Source organism: Notothenia rossii (assembly GCF_949606895.1).
Source record: "Notothenia rossii genome assembly, chromosome: 7".
In the NCBI taxonomy this organism is placed as follows: Eukaryota; Metazoa; Chordata; class Actinopteri; order Perciformes; family Nototheniidae; genus Notothenia; species Notothenia rossii.
The window spans coordinates 1,626,474-1,642,746 of NC_136905.1; the positions used below are offsets into that span (position 1 = coordinate 1,626,474).

At 40.5% G+C, this 16,273-nt stretch overlaps 1 protein-coding gene and 1 long non-coding RNA gene across 7 annotated transcripts in view; one reads left to right on the forward strand and one right to left on the reverse strand.

The window, feature by feature from the left end:
* LOC307047117 (uncharacterized protein) overlaps nt 1–14,651 on the reverse strand; it is a 33,843-nt gene extending 19,192 nt beyond the window's left edge. The window contains exons 1-2 of one of the 5 annotated variants that reach the window (XM_079693864.1): nt 14,085–14,651; nt 6,584–8,854 (exon numbers count right to left, since the gene is read on the reverse strand). In XM_079693864.1, the coding sequence (XP_079549990.1) occupies nt 7,257–8,854; nt 14,085–14,277 (1,791 nt within the window). In that variant the 5' untranslated portion in view covers nt 14,278–14,651 and the 3' untranslated portion in view covers nt 6,584–7,256. Of the gene's footprint in view, nt 1–6,583; nt 8,855–14,084 lie in introns of those variants that run through there. The other 4 variants (XR_013810338.1, XR_013810339.1, XR_013810340.1 and 1 more) reach the window with 4 other exon arrangements.
* LOC307047120 lies at nt 2,325–6,430 on the forward strand. 2 transcript variants are annotated; one of them, XR_013810342.1, is made up of 6 exons: nt 2,325–2,440; nt 3,673–3,735; nt 3,892–4,149; nt 4,391–4,559; nt 5,413–5,485; nt 5,870–6,430. It is a non-coding gene; the product is annotated as an uncharacterized lncRNA (long non-coding RNA). The 2 variants fall into 2 exon arrangements; XR_013810343.1 differs by having other exon boundaries at nt 2,327–2,440; nt 3,868–4,149.
* Nucleotides 14,652–16,273: the final 1,622 nt, after the last annotated feature.

Sequence of the window (16,273 nt, forward strand, 5' to 3'; positions counted from 1 at the left end):
CCATTTATTACAATCCATTCATGTGATGACTTTCAAAGAGTAAAGCAAGCACTGCTGAATAAAGTATGATTTTATCTTTTACGAAACGTTTTTTTTCATATGGAATGCAGTTGGAGGTCAACCAATCACAGAGCTTGATGCAAAGCAGAACGATAGCTGAGGATTCTGGGTAGTGTAGTGTCTTCGGCCATCCTAAACTGAACCAATATTTGTTTCTCCGAATCGAAGGGGAAAATTACAAAAGCATTGTACACAATTTAAACCAATCAATGTTGTGTAATCAACAAGGATAATCTGGTGTTTTTGATGAGTAGTGCAGATATCACTGTAAAATCAATCGACAGTAAAGAGGATACTTACTTCCGGATGTAAAATCCTGCGTTATCCAATGGGAATGGACGCTCACATTGCTCTCCGTAATACAATAAAGGGGACATGATCAAATCGGAATATAATGTTCTTTTAAAAAACGTTAACTAAAGGGAACAATCTATTTGACACAGCTGAAGCTCTGGCCTTCCTTAAAAACTAACTAATTTAATAAAAATCACAGTTGTATTTCACACAATGCACTGTTTTTTGAGAACAGAAATTCGTAACTAATTCATCATAATACATTCTGACAAAAAATAAAACTTATTATGAATACAAATAAAATAAAAGAAGCCTCCCGTGAGTTACTACAAGCTATAAAGTAGATTTTAAAACGTTTTATAGAATAAAAGCTCAATGCTGGACGTTGTAGAAATGTGTTTGTGCACCACGACAAAGGAGCCTCATTCTCTTTACATTGGGGTTGTTTGCGTGGTGCAGACACGCAAATGAAGCAAAGTTCGTGACTCCACCACGCAATGCGGTGTTAAGGAGTCGTGGTGGAGTCACGCATTCTGGTGAGATCAGGTTGGATTGGATCATACAGGATTAAACGGAACAATGGCTTCCACAGATGACATTTTTATATGTATTTATTGTCAAAGCACTTAAGATATTCATTGCTATCAGGATGTTAAGAGCATTCCATGGAACATAACAAAAAGTGTATCTCGAGCCGGTTTCTCAAACTTACCTACCCCACCTTTAACTCAATATTTAAAAAACAGAGTGATTGGCAGACAGTATGCAAAAAACATATTGAGTTTCACTGTAAGTGAAAAATGAAAGGATCTAGAAGTTAAATAACATTAGCATCTTCCATAGGCCTTATCACACTAGCATGTACAATCAAGCCCATAGCATAACGTGCTAGCAAGCACTAACAGCCAGACTCTGAATATCAAAACCTTGTTAGCAGTTAGTGCTACCACTATGCTAAATTGGTATTAGCATTGCAATTACAGTAAAACAAACAACCTATGTTGTCCTTGTGGACATCTAATAATATCCATCATATTGAAAGAATAGGCCTTCACCAAAGCATGTTGACAAAGCTAGTAACAACAGCGAAAGACCTTTACAATCCAAGTCAATTAACTTAAATATGTATTGTGATAATGTCCCACACAGCTAGTTGGTTACAACGATCTGCAGTGATGTCACAGGGATTTCAGGCAGCAGGTAGTTGAAGGTTGAAGGTTAATCCATTTGCTATGGCTACAACTGCCTCGTGGAACAACAACGTTTTCCTTTCTGTTTGTTTAATATAGGAATGCATCTTTGTCTATCACACTTTGCTTCTGTAGATCTCCCATCTGACTTTATTGTGAGCTTGTGTTTTCAAAAAGTAAATTGAGCATGTTTTATGAGACTGAACAGTCACATAGGGTATTTGACTCTCTTAAAACCCAGGTAGGTGCAGAATAGGTGTCTCAAAAATAAAGCAATCAGGAAGGCAGTACTATGCATGACTACAAATGATAGTAAACTAAATGTACACGTTGATTAATACTTAACTTGTACTTGGGACAGGACTGCAAAGTACAGATGGGATATTCCTGATCATAATCAAACATATAAATGTGCACCAACATTAGTTATCAGTGTTCTCTATTCTCAATTTAAAAAGAATAAACTGACAATAAAGAAGTCTTATAACATATTTTGTTTGTGTCTTTGGAAGGCCTTCAGTGTTTGTTTTATTATTTATCAACTAGTTACATTGTCATTTTGTAAATTTAGAAAATAACATCCAAAGAATTAAACAATTATAATAGCAATGTTAATAGTTTGCACCCCATTTTTTACTTTTAAATTCATCTTTATGGTGTGGTGTTACCAATTCTTAAAATAATACAAGGATTGGATGTTCATCAAAGGATTTTCATGGCAATCGATTTGCAGCCAATCAGAGACGAGACTTCTGCTGCACGCACCCATCATGCGCTGAGGCAGACAGAGCGCATGCGCAAAGGCACTGATACTACGGAGTTAACTTAGCACGGAGGAGGTGAAGGGCACGGCACGTGGCGCGCCCAAAGGAGAGAAATCAGCACTTTGAGACTAGGTAACGGTAAAAACTATTTATCAACGGATTCAAAACACTCAAGATTTAAAACACTGCAAACCTCAAAGTCCTAGCTTTGGTATACATGTTGTTTAACGACCGAAAACAAAGTAATGTTAGCTAACGTTACCATAGCTAGGTAGCAGCTAGCTAGCTACGTAGCAGCTAGCTACCATGCTTTGAAAGTGAGCTGTTCTATGCCATCATTACTGCAGGGCGATTTTTTAAAATGATGCGCAATATGCGTGCTCGAGTGGCTGAGCGTGATGTGCAGTGAATGTTTCAGAGTTACTTTTTCGCAATATTATTTAATAAATAGTTTAGCTAGCTAACTAGCATACATTGTCACTAACTCCTAATGTTAGCTCAATCCTTAGTTTTATAATTGATTCTTTCGTGGGCATAATGTTACACACAATGCACATTATCCATATCTTTTAGAACCTATGTTAAGGCTATAAACAGAGGTGGGAGAAGTTCTCAGATCTTGTACTTGAATAATGGCCCGTCCACACACAGGCATGAAAAAAATCTTTCAAAGCTTCGCCCATTCACTTGAATGGGGTGACGTAGAAGATTTTTAATCTTCGCCGAACTGCATTGTGGGGAGCGGAGCATGGCTTTGCAAGCATTGTGAGCATCAAAAGTTGAGCAATGTTCAACTTTTGATGCTCCCGATGCTTGCGAAGCTGGCATCAGCCAATCAAATCCCGTTTATACAAATCCCGTGAGTGCAAGCGCTAGCCAATCAAACCGCGTGAAAGCTGGGAGAGCCAGACCGCAGTTCATTTCCTCATATTCCAAACGAGAAATTACGGTAGCAAATCACCCGGTTCTTTACGAGCAGGACTATTTACCGAGATACAAACTGGAGGAACCAGACATGGAGGCAGGTAGCAGAGACAGTGGGTGAAACTGGTAGGTTTTCGCCTGTTTGGAGAGTTTATATCCAGTTTAATTCATTTTAACATTGCTATTGCTTTGTATGTCGGGGGTGGGAGATTCATGTGATTGGTTGTTGGTCGCGTTGCTCGCAAAAAATCGCCAAGCTTCAGACACGCCCAGCATCAAGATCTTTTAAGATTTTTTTCATGCCTGTGTGTGGACGGGCCGTAAGAGTAGAAGAACTCTAAGTACTTGAATTGGTATTACTGTACTTAAAGCTGCTGCTGTGTTATTTAACTTATTTTTGCTCACGCATGTGCAAACTTGTGTCTCTTTTTTCCCCTCAGCTGTTAGCTGCAGTACCAGTAATTGCAAACTACCAAGAATAAACAGCAGCCAGAGATCCTCAAGTAAGATTTCTTGCCATATTACAAGTTTTATCAATTCTCAATGTCCTATGTGGTATTGCTATGCAAACAGTAAAAGGATATGGAAATCATCAAGGGGTGGCTAACATGTGTTTTTCTGCTGACCCTGTCCAGAGAAGTACATTGCTTTGCTTCCAGGTGGTTGCTCCTGTCTGCATCTCCAAGCTCGAGGCATACCGGCCATCAGTGTCGGACTGGCCATTGGGACGTTCGGGACGAATCCCGATGGGCCGCTCGGTCCACTTCGGTACCGTCAGGGGCGGACTGGCCATCTGTAGAATCACCAAACGGCCGGGTCGGTTCGCTGTTTTTAAACGGCTTCATTGAAGTTGCGCTGACAGGCGACAGAGGTCCACCGTTTCCCAGTCTGCCCCTGCCGCCAATCATCTACTCTCGGTAATACACTGACTATAGATAAGTACTGTACCTTATAAAACCCCGCTTAAAACACCCAAACTGACATTTTCTACACTGTTAACATTAGGAAACACTTAAGAAAGAAAAGAAAGCTGCAGGAGCTGATCACTCCTAAAATACAATTGGCCATACGATCACCAGTAAACAACAACAACAATCTGCAATAAATATTTTTTGGATTCATAAATGTTTTGTGACTTTTTCCTTTGTGCACCTTCAGGGAGTTCTCCCCTCACAGCTGGACACTACATGATAGCAGAGGACCAGACCATCGTCAGTGGCAGTGTCCTGAACGTTGTCGACGCCCTGATGCTGATGTTTGCAGCATATTACTGCCTCAACATCAGTTATCGCTCAGAACTGGGAGCTACCCTGGAGTTCTTGCAGAGGTAAGACTTGAACTGTGATTATTAAGTAATTCCATCTTAAACCACAGAGTAGAGGATTGTGCACATTTCTGACACACGATAAGTGCTCCTGACAATACAAGATAATCAAGATAAAAAGATTATTGTGCTGCATTCTGTTTAACATTATGCTCTCGTTTTATCTTGGGTTGTAAATTCAGCGTACCCCTTTCCTTTGCAGTGGTGTGCTTTGGCTCCTCTTAACTTATTAACATCAACACAACAGCACAGTAATACAGCCATGGAGCAGGTTTAGTGTATGTGTGTGCTCTATAACAGAGAAACACACAAGTCTAATTAGAAGATTGTACTTCTACCACTAAGTAAAAGCTTAGCGTGAGTGTCAGCACCTGATGACAATGGAATCTGACGAGGAAGACGCAACTATTTCTTGCACCGAAATGGGATGGGCACCGGAACCTGGTATTATTGCAGTGAACAAACACATTCAAACTTCTTTCGGTTAACTACGATGCTTTTACACCGCTCACTCTGCTACTGACACGCACCTCATCTGCCCCAGTTACACACACACCTCTCAAGATGGCCCTTGTAGCTACCCACATTCAAATGATCTTCAAGTGACCGCTTGCTCCTGTTTACAGACCTGCTGCGATACTGTCCAGTGTGATAGTGATGACTTTATAGAACAAAACTCTATTCAAACCAATGCTTTAAATGTACAGATATGATCATAACAGTTCATGAAAAGTACATTGAAGAGTAGCATTGCCCTTTGACTTCAAGCTGTATAACTGTAAAGACAATTAATGGCTGTATCATCCACAGGATTTGTAATTAAACACTAAATGTAAGTGTACTTCTGTCTTAACAGGTGCCTATTCAAGATCAATCCGGACAAGGGGACTAAAGTGGAGAGGAAGGACTAAAAACAGCACTCGATAAAGGTGTATTCATTAATTACAAATGTCGCTGACTTTGAATGGAGAGAGTAGAAACACACACACACAGTCATGTACACACACACACACACACATAACTGGTAGATTTCTTTAGTGTTTATAATTGTTATCTTTTGAACAAAATGTTGGGAAAATGTTGGCTATTGTTGAAATGTTTCATTGCCGGTCTATTCTGCTATATATAATATATTTTATTTAATGTTTTTATTTTTGTGATGTATATTACTATTTTCAATAATATATTGTAGATATAAATATATATATTTGTGATTTTTTTCCTACAAAACATCTGACAGTTAATGTAAACTTTGGCTTTTGCAAAGTAAAATTCCATGTTTTCTTTGTGTTTTACATGTAAATGGTCTGAAGTTCGCTGACGACACGACCGTCATCGGCCTTATCACCGACGGTGTACAGAGAGTAGGTCGAAAACCTGACATCTTGGTGCCAGGATAACAACCTCCATCTCAACGTCATCAAAACCAAGGAGCTGATTGTGGACTACAGGAAGCAGCAGAGAGAGGGACACGCCCCCATCGCCATCAATGGGACTACGGTGGACAGTCAGCAGCTTGAGGTTCCTCGGTGTCCACATCACTGAGGACCTGACATGGACTCTTCACTGAGGACCTGACATGGACTCATCACTGAAGACCTGACATGGACTCGTCACAGAGGACCTGACATGGACTCTTCACTGAAGACCTGACATGGACTCGTCACAGAGGACCTGACATGGACTCTTCACTGAAGACCTGACATGGACTCGTCACAGAGGACCTGACATGGACTCTTCACTGAGGATCTGACATGGACTCATCAGTGAAGACCTGACATGGACTCATCACTGAGGACCTGACATGGACTGAATTACACTTGTGTTACTGGAGCAGGTAAAGCATACAACAGATACTTTCAGCATTATCGTAGCACGCAGTGGAAGCTTGGATGAAACACAGCGGACTTCTAAACAATGAACACCCGCAACTTGGAAGAAATAAAGTTGGGTTTTATGCGTTCTAATATTGCAATGCAAACCCATGATGTAATGACAGTAATTCAGAATAATTGAGTCATTGAATGCTCATTTCAGTCGATTTAATCAAACAAAACACAAACATATTGGACATGGCCTCAAGACTGTAACTTCTTCACATTCTGTTGAAATAGTCAATTACTAGCCTTATCTCACACATTGCTGTTTTGAATCTCTAATATGTGGATGACAGTTGAACTGCATGATGTAACATGTATGCCATCTGCTGGAAAGACGACGTTTCGCTCTGTTGGCGTTGTTTAGACAACAAAAATAGAGTGAAGCTCTCATTTCATAAACAATCTTTGAGTACAGACACCGTCCTGCAGAGAGCACACAACCCAACAGCACGTTGTTGTTCTAGCATCACTTTACAAAACGTTAGCATTAAGACACTAAGACTAGCTGGTCCCTTGCAAAGGTGAGTCCACCTTAAATGAGCAGGAGATGATCAGCAGGTCAAAGGCAGGACACAGGAACTTGGTCCTGAGGAGATGTAACGATTATTAAACAAGAAATAGTCGAGTCAAGGGGTCGAAGAAATGAACATTTGTGATTATTAGCGAATCGGTTGCAGGTGGGTGAAAACAGGCTTAGGGAGTAACGTATTACATGTAACGGCATTAGGATACAAAATAGACAAATGTATTCCCTTACCAACACACTTGGTCTTTTTAAACGATTACGCCATTTAAATATTTTGTCACCAACTTTGCAGATCTATTTTTCCTCTCCTTTGTGGACTCTCATGTGTGACTTTAAACTTCCACTCCGTGAAAAACCTTTCTTACAGACTGAGCAGCTGTATGGTATCTCTCCTGTGTGGATTATCATGTGGTCCTTTAAACTTAAATTATGTGAAAAAGCTTTCTTACAGACTGAGCAGCTGTGTGGTTTCTCTCCTGTGTGGATTCTCATGTGTGACTTTAAACTTCCACTCCGTGAAAAAGCTTTCTTACAGACTGAGCAGCTGTATGGTATCTCTCCTGTGTGGATTCTCATGTGTTCCTTTAAACTTAGACTATGTGAAAAAGCTTTCTTACAGACTGAGCAGCTGTATGGTTTCTCTCCTGTGTGGGTTATCATGTGTCTCTTTAAATATCCACTCCGTGAAAAAGCTTTCTTACAGACTGAACAGCTGTGTGGTACCTCTCCTGTGTGGATTATCATGTGGTCCTTTAAACTTACACTATGTGAAAAAGCTTTCTTACAGACTGAGCAGCTGTGTGGTTTCTCTCCTGTGTGGATTCTCATGTGTGACTTTAAATTTCCACCATGTGAAAAAGCTTTCTTACAGACTGAGCAGCTGAATGGTTTCTCTCCTGTGTGGATTCTCATGTGTGTCTTTAAAGGTCCACTCTGTGCAAAAGCTTTCTTACAGACTGAGCAGCTGTGTAGTATCTCTCCTGTGTGGATTATCATGTGGTCCTTTAAATGTCCACTCCGTGAAAAAGCTTTCTTACAGACTGAGCAGCTGTGTGGTTTCTCTCCTGTGTGGGTTCTCATGTGGTTCTTTAACTGTCCACTCTGTGAAAAAGCTTTCTTACAGACTGAGCAGCTGTGTGGTTTCTCTCCTGTGTGGATTCTCATGTGGTTCTTTAAACTTCCACGTTTTGAAAAAGCTTTCTCACAGACTGAACAGCTGAATGGTTTCTCTCCTGTGTGGATTAGCATGTGGTCCTTTAAACTTCCACGTTTTGAAAAAGCTTTCTTACAGACTGAGCAGGTGAATGGTTTCTCTCCTGTGTGGATTAGCATGTGGTCCTTTAAACTTCCACGTTTTGAAAAAGCTTTCTCACAGACTGAACAGCTGAATGATTTCTTTTCAGCACTACGTTGTGGATCACTGACAGATTCATGTCTATTTTTCAGTGAGTTTGAGCCTGAGGCAGGTTCTCTGGTCTCCTTCCAATCAGCACTGTCTTCAGTCTCAGGTTCAGAAGAGTCTTCAGTGTCATGTTCAGAAGAGTCTTCAGTGTCGTCCTCAGTCTTTGGTTGTAAACTGCTCTCTGGATCTGAGTTCCTGGCTGGTTCTGGTCCTCTACAGTCATCTCCATCAGCTTCTGTTTCCATGTGTTCAGTTTGTCTTTGATGAGGCTGAGAGGACTGAGGTTTCTCTTCATCATCTTCACTCTTCACAGGGTCAGGAGTGAAAGTGGACTTGGTGATATCAGCCTCCTCCAGCTCCTGAAGCTGCTCTCCTTCCTGTTCCTGCTTAATGTGTGGGGGGGTCTCTGGGTCCTCCTGGTCCAGATTGGTGCTCCACTCCTGCTGGTCAGGGAGAAGCTCTTCTTTAACCACCACCAGCTGCTGGACATCTACAGGAAACACAGTCAGAACAAACTGTTAAGTGTTAGCATTTAAAAATCTCATCACCATTACAATGGGAGACATTTTTAATGCCCTAATTAATGCCTTTGCTTTTATATTTTCACATTATCTTTCTTAGTCCCACCTATTGTGTATTTGTGTTGGCTCAAGTCACCTCATGTAGCCCAGCCCCTTTCCACTTCCAGTTAAAAATGTAAAAGGGTTTTTTCTTCTGGCGTAGCACTAGCCGCAATGTAAACAATGAATTGTATTTGGGATCGTTCACAGATACACTACGCCTACAGTAAAGAATGAAAATGCTCTGTTACAAATTAAAATCCTGCATTCAAACCTTCTTTAAGTAAAAGTATGCAAGTATTAACAGAACATTTGACGGCACCTTCCTATGTAACAGTAATGATGGTGCAGTAAAATGTTCCCTGTCAATGCTTAATTTATGTTGTTTCTTGATTATTTTGTATGTTGCATTTTACTTCTGCACATGTTCAAAGTTGCGCTTGTATAAATGATTATAGATGAGGGAACCTGCTAAATGTTCACATATGTGTGTTTTTTATATACAGTACCAGTCAAAAGTCTGGACACCTTCTCATTCAATGTTTTTTGTATATTTTAATTTGTTTCTACTTTGTAGATTAACACTGAAGACATCAAAACTATGAAAGAACACATATGGAATTATCTAGTTAACAAAAAAGTGTTAAAAAATCAAGAATATGATTTTTATTTTTAGATTCTTCAAAGTAGCCCCTTTTGCCTTGATGACAGCTTTGCACACTCTTGGCTTCTCTCAGTCAGCTTCATGAGGTCGTCACCTGGAATGGTTTTCTATTAACAGGTGTTCCTTGTCAAGAGTCAATGTGTGGAATGACTTGCCTTCTGAATGTGTTTGAGACCATCAGTTGTGTTGTGCAGAGGTAGAGTTAGTGCACAGTGGAAAGCCCTATTTGACTGCTGTTGTAATCCATATTATAGCAAGAACCAATCAACTCAGTAAAGAGAAACGACCGTCCATCATCACTTTAAGAAATGAAGGCCAGTCGATCCGGAAAATGTCAAGAACGTTGAATGTATCCTCAAGTGCAGTCGCAAAAACCATGGAACGCTATGATGAGACTGGTTCTCATGACGACCCCCCCGGGAAAGGAAGAGGAAGAGTTACCTCTGCTGCAGAGGATAAACACATCAGAGTTACCAGCCTCAGAAACCGCAAATTAAAGCACCTCAGATTAGAGCCCACATAAATGATCACAGAGCTCAAGTAGCAGACAATCTCAACATCCACTGTTCAGAGGAGACTGCGTGAATCAGGCCTTCAAGGTCCAATTGCTGCAAAGATCAACTACTCAGGATAAACAACAAGAAGAAGAGAATTGTTATAATTGTTTGGGCCAAGAAACACAAGGATTTGACATTAGACAGTGGAAATCTGATGGGTCCAAATGAGAGATTTTTAGTTTCCAACGTCCGTGTCTTTGTGAGATGCAGAAAAGGGGAGCGGAAGGTTTCTGCATGAGTGGTTCCTACCGTGAAGCATGGAGGAGGGGGTGAGATGGTGGTGGAGGGGGGGGGCTTTGCTGGTGTCACTGATGGTGATTTATTCAGAGTTCAAGGCACCCTTAACCAGCATGGCTACCACAGCATTCTGCAGTAGCCAGCAAAATATAAATCATATTCTGGATTTGTTAACACTTTTTTGTTAACTAGATAATTCTAGTTAAAGGTGGGATAGGTAAGTTTGAGAAACCGGCTCGAGATACACTTTTTGTTATATTCCATGAAATGCTCTTAACAGCCCGATAGCAATGAATATCTGAAGAGCTTTGACAAAAAATCCATTAAAAAATGTCATCTGTGGAAGCCGTGGCGCTGTAAAAAGCACGACCAATCATCTGAGCCGGCTAAAGTAACTGGATGGCCTACCTGCCTGTCAGCCTTCCATCTGTGCACAAACTTATCTCGTGCCTTCATTGGTCATGTGCGCAGGGCCGCCCCTCCCTACAGGCCAATCACGCAGGCTGCATGGGGCCCCGCCTTGCACAGGGGGCCCCGCCCAGAGGGCCTCAGCTCCTGTGCACAGTTCTCCGCTCAGTTCTCCGCGCACCCCCCGGCAAGAGTGAGAGAGAGGTGACAAGGGGAGCACGTCTGTAACCCGACACCGTTGCAATGAATCGACATCTGACCAATCACGGCTTGGATACGGCCACTAGTGCAGGTGAAGAGATGACGGTGAAAAGACAGTTTCAGTCCGGCGTAAGCAAGAGGGAAACAAAACAAAACATGAAGAAACTACAGCATCACTCGAAGGTGGGTTATTGTATGAGTCAAATGTACAACTTGCGAATGTTGTGTAAGTCAAATTGCCAATTGCCATATTAAAACATCAGCTGCAATTCACGACATGAAGAAGGCAGTCTCTGCAGAGCATATAGGCTAATGGAGATGCAGTTATTTCCAGCATTTTTTATTTAACATTCATTCAAGTCTGTTATGCCTTTTATCTGCTAATGTACAGGAGGAAGAGTGATAAACTGTCTGTCTAGTTGCAGTGATGCAAACACAGCTATGGTGAAAAAAGAGAGAACTATTCGAAGCAGAACAAAAACAGCGTAATATACCATCTGACAATGACAGATTTTTCTTTTGGGATATTTTACAAATCACTCCGCTTTCAAACTCTATTCTTGTTATTTTTAACAACTTTTTTTTGTTACAGTCATATAGTATTTTATACCTGTTAATAATTGAGTCTCTAATGTCTCATTAATAACTATAATGATCATATCAAGGTGTGCCTTAACCTCACTGAGCTGAGGTTATTTGAGCCTCTCAGGAGAGAGCTCTCTTCCACCTGGTTGTAGAAAAGCTCTTTAGATTCGTTAGCATAGCTAGCTTACCAGATGCTAATAACAACAGATCGCCACTGTGCTTACAACTAAAGACACAGCCACGCAAACACTGTGGCATGTGTACGGCTCCTTATGGGTACTGCAATATTTGAAGAGCTGGAGCAGCGTTCCGATGCTCTCCGTTACACCTTCCAGACGAGACATAACCACGTGAAGACCTATGGTGAAGACACGTTACGCTCGTGTTGTGTTCAATGAACCTCTCCTTGGCCAGGAAAAACAGGCACTCGCTTGTTTAATTATTTTGCGATCTAGATTTCTTCTTCTTTTTTGAAGTGAGAAGTTGTCCGTCCTGAGTCGGACGGACGGACTGACGGAGATGCTCAGCCTCTGCCCTTAACTCCTAACAGTCTTCATCATGTCAACCACAACACAGAGAAATACTGATAGAAATGTAGTTGTTGAAACATTGCTGACAGAGGGAACTACATTTGAATACAGATTTAAGAAATATCAGTTTTTGAGCATGTCATAAGCATGTTTTGTCTTGACTATATTACAACTATATTATAATAATATAATATAGTATTTATATTATTAAATTGATTATGATTATTAGTAGAAGTAGTTTATTTGCATTAATTATATTTTAATATTTTTGAGGCTAGTATTTGGCAGGAAATGCAGACGTATTCACCTGTAAACGCATACTGAACGACATACATGCATATTTACCATTTACCTCACTGCATAAAAAAGTAACTGTTGATAATAATAATAAACAGGAATTATATTTGAAAAGTAGCCAACTTTGTTTCCAAAAAAAAATGTTTCACTCCTTTCTGTTCGGGGGGGGGGGGCCTCATCTCACAAGGGGCGGCCCTGAATGTGCGCGTTCGTGTGTGCTGGAGGAGGGGCTCTGTAAGGAAGTGGCAGATTTTTCCGGTTGTGTATTTTCAAATTCTAGTGCCCTCGAGCTGGTTTCTCCAAAATTACCTACCCCACCTTTAATGTGTTCTTTTATAGTTTTGATGTCTTCAGTATAAATCTAGAAAGTAGAACCAATTTAAATAAATAAAAAACGTTGAAAGAGAAGATGTGTCCAAACGTTTGACTGCGTCTAAAACTAGTGTATATCTCTCTCAAAATATATATATATATTCTGTGTATATATATATATATATATATATATATATATACACAGAATATATTATAAATACATGTTGGCAATAATTGATTGATGATGGATTGATTAACTTTAGGGATGTCAAGTTAACGCAAAAAAAATATGAACGGCACTAATTATTTTAACGCGATTAACGCATGTGTATTTTTTGTCCTCGGCCGCCCCGTAGTTTCAGAGCGCATCCAGTTTAAAATACCATCTACAAGCTGATGCTGACAGCCCCGCTCCTGCTGCCCACTTGTGGCAGACCACACTTCCACGCTCACCGGCAGGCACCGACTGGCCATCGGGAGGACCGGGAGGATGTGTGTATGTGTGGCCCGAGCGACCGAGAGAGAGACCTTACGTGTATTGTTGTTGTTAGCATCTGGTGCTAGCTAGCTGTGCTAACGGATATAAGGAGCTGTTTAAATGAAAACAGAGGAGCGACATTTCGCCACAACTGCGCCGAGCACTTGACTTTATGCAGGTAGCACACACACACACACACACACACACACACACACACACACACACACACACACACACACACACACACACACACACACACACACACACCATGTATTTTACGTCATGCGATCGGCTCTCGCGATCAGCATTTTTAGAGAGCCCGATCGATCGCTAGAGAGTGAGTATCGGCCGATATCGATCGGTGGCCGATCGATCAGAGCATCCCTAATATTTATTAATTGACTTTTTTATGAATTATTCTCCCGCAATTTCAATTAATCCAAAGAATTTGTTTTTATTTGCTTTTTCACATTTAAAAAGAAAAGGTGAATAAAGAAGCACATTAAAACTAAAGTATCAATGTATGTCACATTTAACCAACTAGTGCCCACATGCATGGGTCATATTTAAATCAGTACATTAAAAAAGGCATATTATTCAATGTATGTTTTTTTATAAATATATTTATTTTTGGTAGGTTTGCTCTTCCATAATACATTTTAATTATTATAATAAAGTACATGTGTCTAATAATACTAAAAATACTTTTATTTACGATATGAATGCAGTAATTTAATTTGTAATGGAGTATTTTCAGTGTGGTGTTTGTACTTTTACTTCAGGATGTACTACCTGCAGCAAGTGCTGCTAAAGGGTCTAAAGTGTTATTAATGTGATAATAAAGTGCTACTGAAGAGTGTAAAGTGTTAATTAAGGGTAAAGGGAACAGACCTGCTCTGTGGATCCGAAGCTGAGGCTGTAAAACAGCGTCCAGTAGCTTCTGGAGTCTCTTGTTCTCCTCTTTGGAAAGAGACAGCTCCTCCTCGAGCTCTGCTATTGTTTGTTCAAACAGAGCAAATATCTCTTCATTAGCAGCAGTGAGTCGCTGCGTCTTCACCGACAGCAGCATTTGGACTTTACTCATGTTTCCTAGATCACCTTTTCCTGCAGACTCCGTTAAACACACCGTTTCTCTCTCCGTCAAACTCTCAATCTGACTAGTGTTGCTAACGTGTTTCCAGCTAGCATGCTAAGCTAGCTCCTATAGTCCGAGGTAAACGCTCCAGAAAAGAGAGCACAGTCCATTCAGAGGTTTATCCAGACACACAGATGATGGATCAGTAGTGCTGGAGCTCACACACACTTTCTCAGGAACACACAGAGAGAGAGAACCGTAGCGACGAGACGCCACATGGATCAAGGTTCTTGTTCTTGTTGTTGTTGCTCTTGTTCTTCTTCTTCTTCTCTCGGTTTTTGGCGGATTGCAAACAGCTTTAAGGTGCATACCGCCACCTACTGTACAAGAGAGTGTATCACCGTAACATCCAATCCATTGTGTTGTTTACGTTGTTTTAAATTCTTCCAATCAATCCTGTTTCACTCAAATACTTAAGAATGGCCTTCCTGGTACAGTACTAAGTATTAAGTAATAATAATTATAATAATAATTATGTAGTAATACTTTTATATATTATACTTGGTTCCCACTATTTTGTATGTACTCAAATATAACACATTCAAAAGTGCTTTACAAAAATGAAAGACATTAAGAAAAAGGCATTTTAAAACAGTCATTAAAAAGCAACGCAATCTACCTGCATTGCAATTACTCTAAACGTGTAATAAGGTGCTTTAACCAGTAGGAGGTGCCCTTTATATAGATCTCCCTCGGAAGCCAGACTCTTCGACTTAGGACCAGAGATGCGGGCATGGCTCCACGACACCGAGGCCGTGGCCGTTTCTCAATCGCGAGGATACTTGCTTGGTAGCACATGTCTTCCGAGTCACTTCCTTCAGAAGCTAGGCAAGAATCCTTCCTGGCAATCGGAAAACGAAGAGTGGAACAGGCTAGCAAGTGTGCAGGTGTGCGTCATATGAGAGGCCCCGCCTTACATTTTCCTCCACAGATTTGGGGAAATTGGTCCGTGCGCAAAGCATTGTGGGGATTTAAAGGACGCGAAGTCTACCCATGTGCAGCCTCGAAATTACCCCCAAACCAAGGACGCGACCTCGGTGGAATTCCAAGTATGCTGGAGATTGGAACAGTCCTTCGGCGGCAAAATGAACGTCAAGTGATTCCTTGAAATATTGGCTTGGAAGCCAGTTTCCTTTGAGAGTGGATTTAAAAGCAACAGCAAGCGGAGGAATCACTAATAAATGTGAGTATTGGGTTTTAACTTAGTTAATTTAAAGTAACGTCACACACGTCAAACCCAAGGGGCATTAAAACGTACATTTTCTTTAAATAATACGGATAAATATGTGACGCTAACTATAGCTAGCTGGACGTACTGCACTGTTGTTTACACTTATTTTTAATTCAATTCAGAAGTTCACTAAAGTCATACAGAGATCTTGGCTCTGTTATAGATAAGTTATACTTTATATTACATAAATAGACCAAAGTGAAAACATTTAGACTGGTATTCAAACCTTTATTTAGACAGATTGGTCCCTTGGTATAGCCTACAGTACGGTGGGATTTATAAAATGCTACCCTGACGTGTGGCTGCTGTTAGCTGTATTTATTTGTCTGACATGTTGCAATGGTTTACTGTTTATTAAACTTTGGGACAACATTACAACCTTTGTATTCAGCTCATGCTGCTTTGAGGTAGGGCTAAAAGAAAGCCTATTTTAAATATTTCCACCAGATTTGATCGTCTTTTATTTAGGTTAAAGTGTATTTAATTTATCCCAATTCCATAATAATAAGACAATCAAAAATAGACAGCAGCCTTCAGCTTAATGTTAGTTTGTGCAGTGCTGTCAAAGGAATGCACGATGTGACTGTCATTGCATCTCTTTAGTTTAAAAAAAAACCAGAACAGTACATCATTTAAAATGATCCTTGAGGGATTGTTAGTCTGAAATGCTTAGTTACATTTTGCAATAATACTTTTGCAACCCTGTGTTTAATA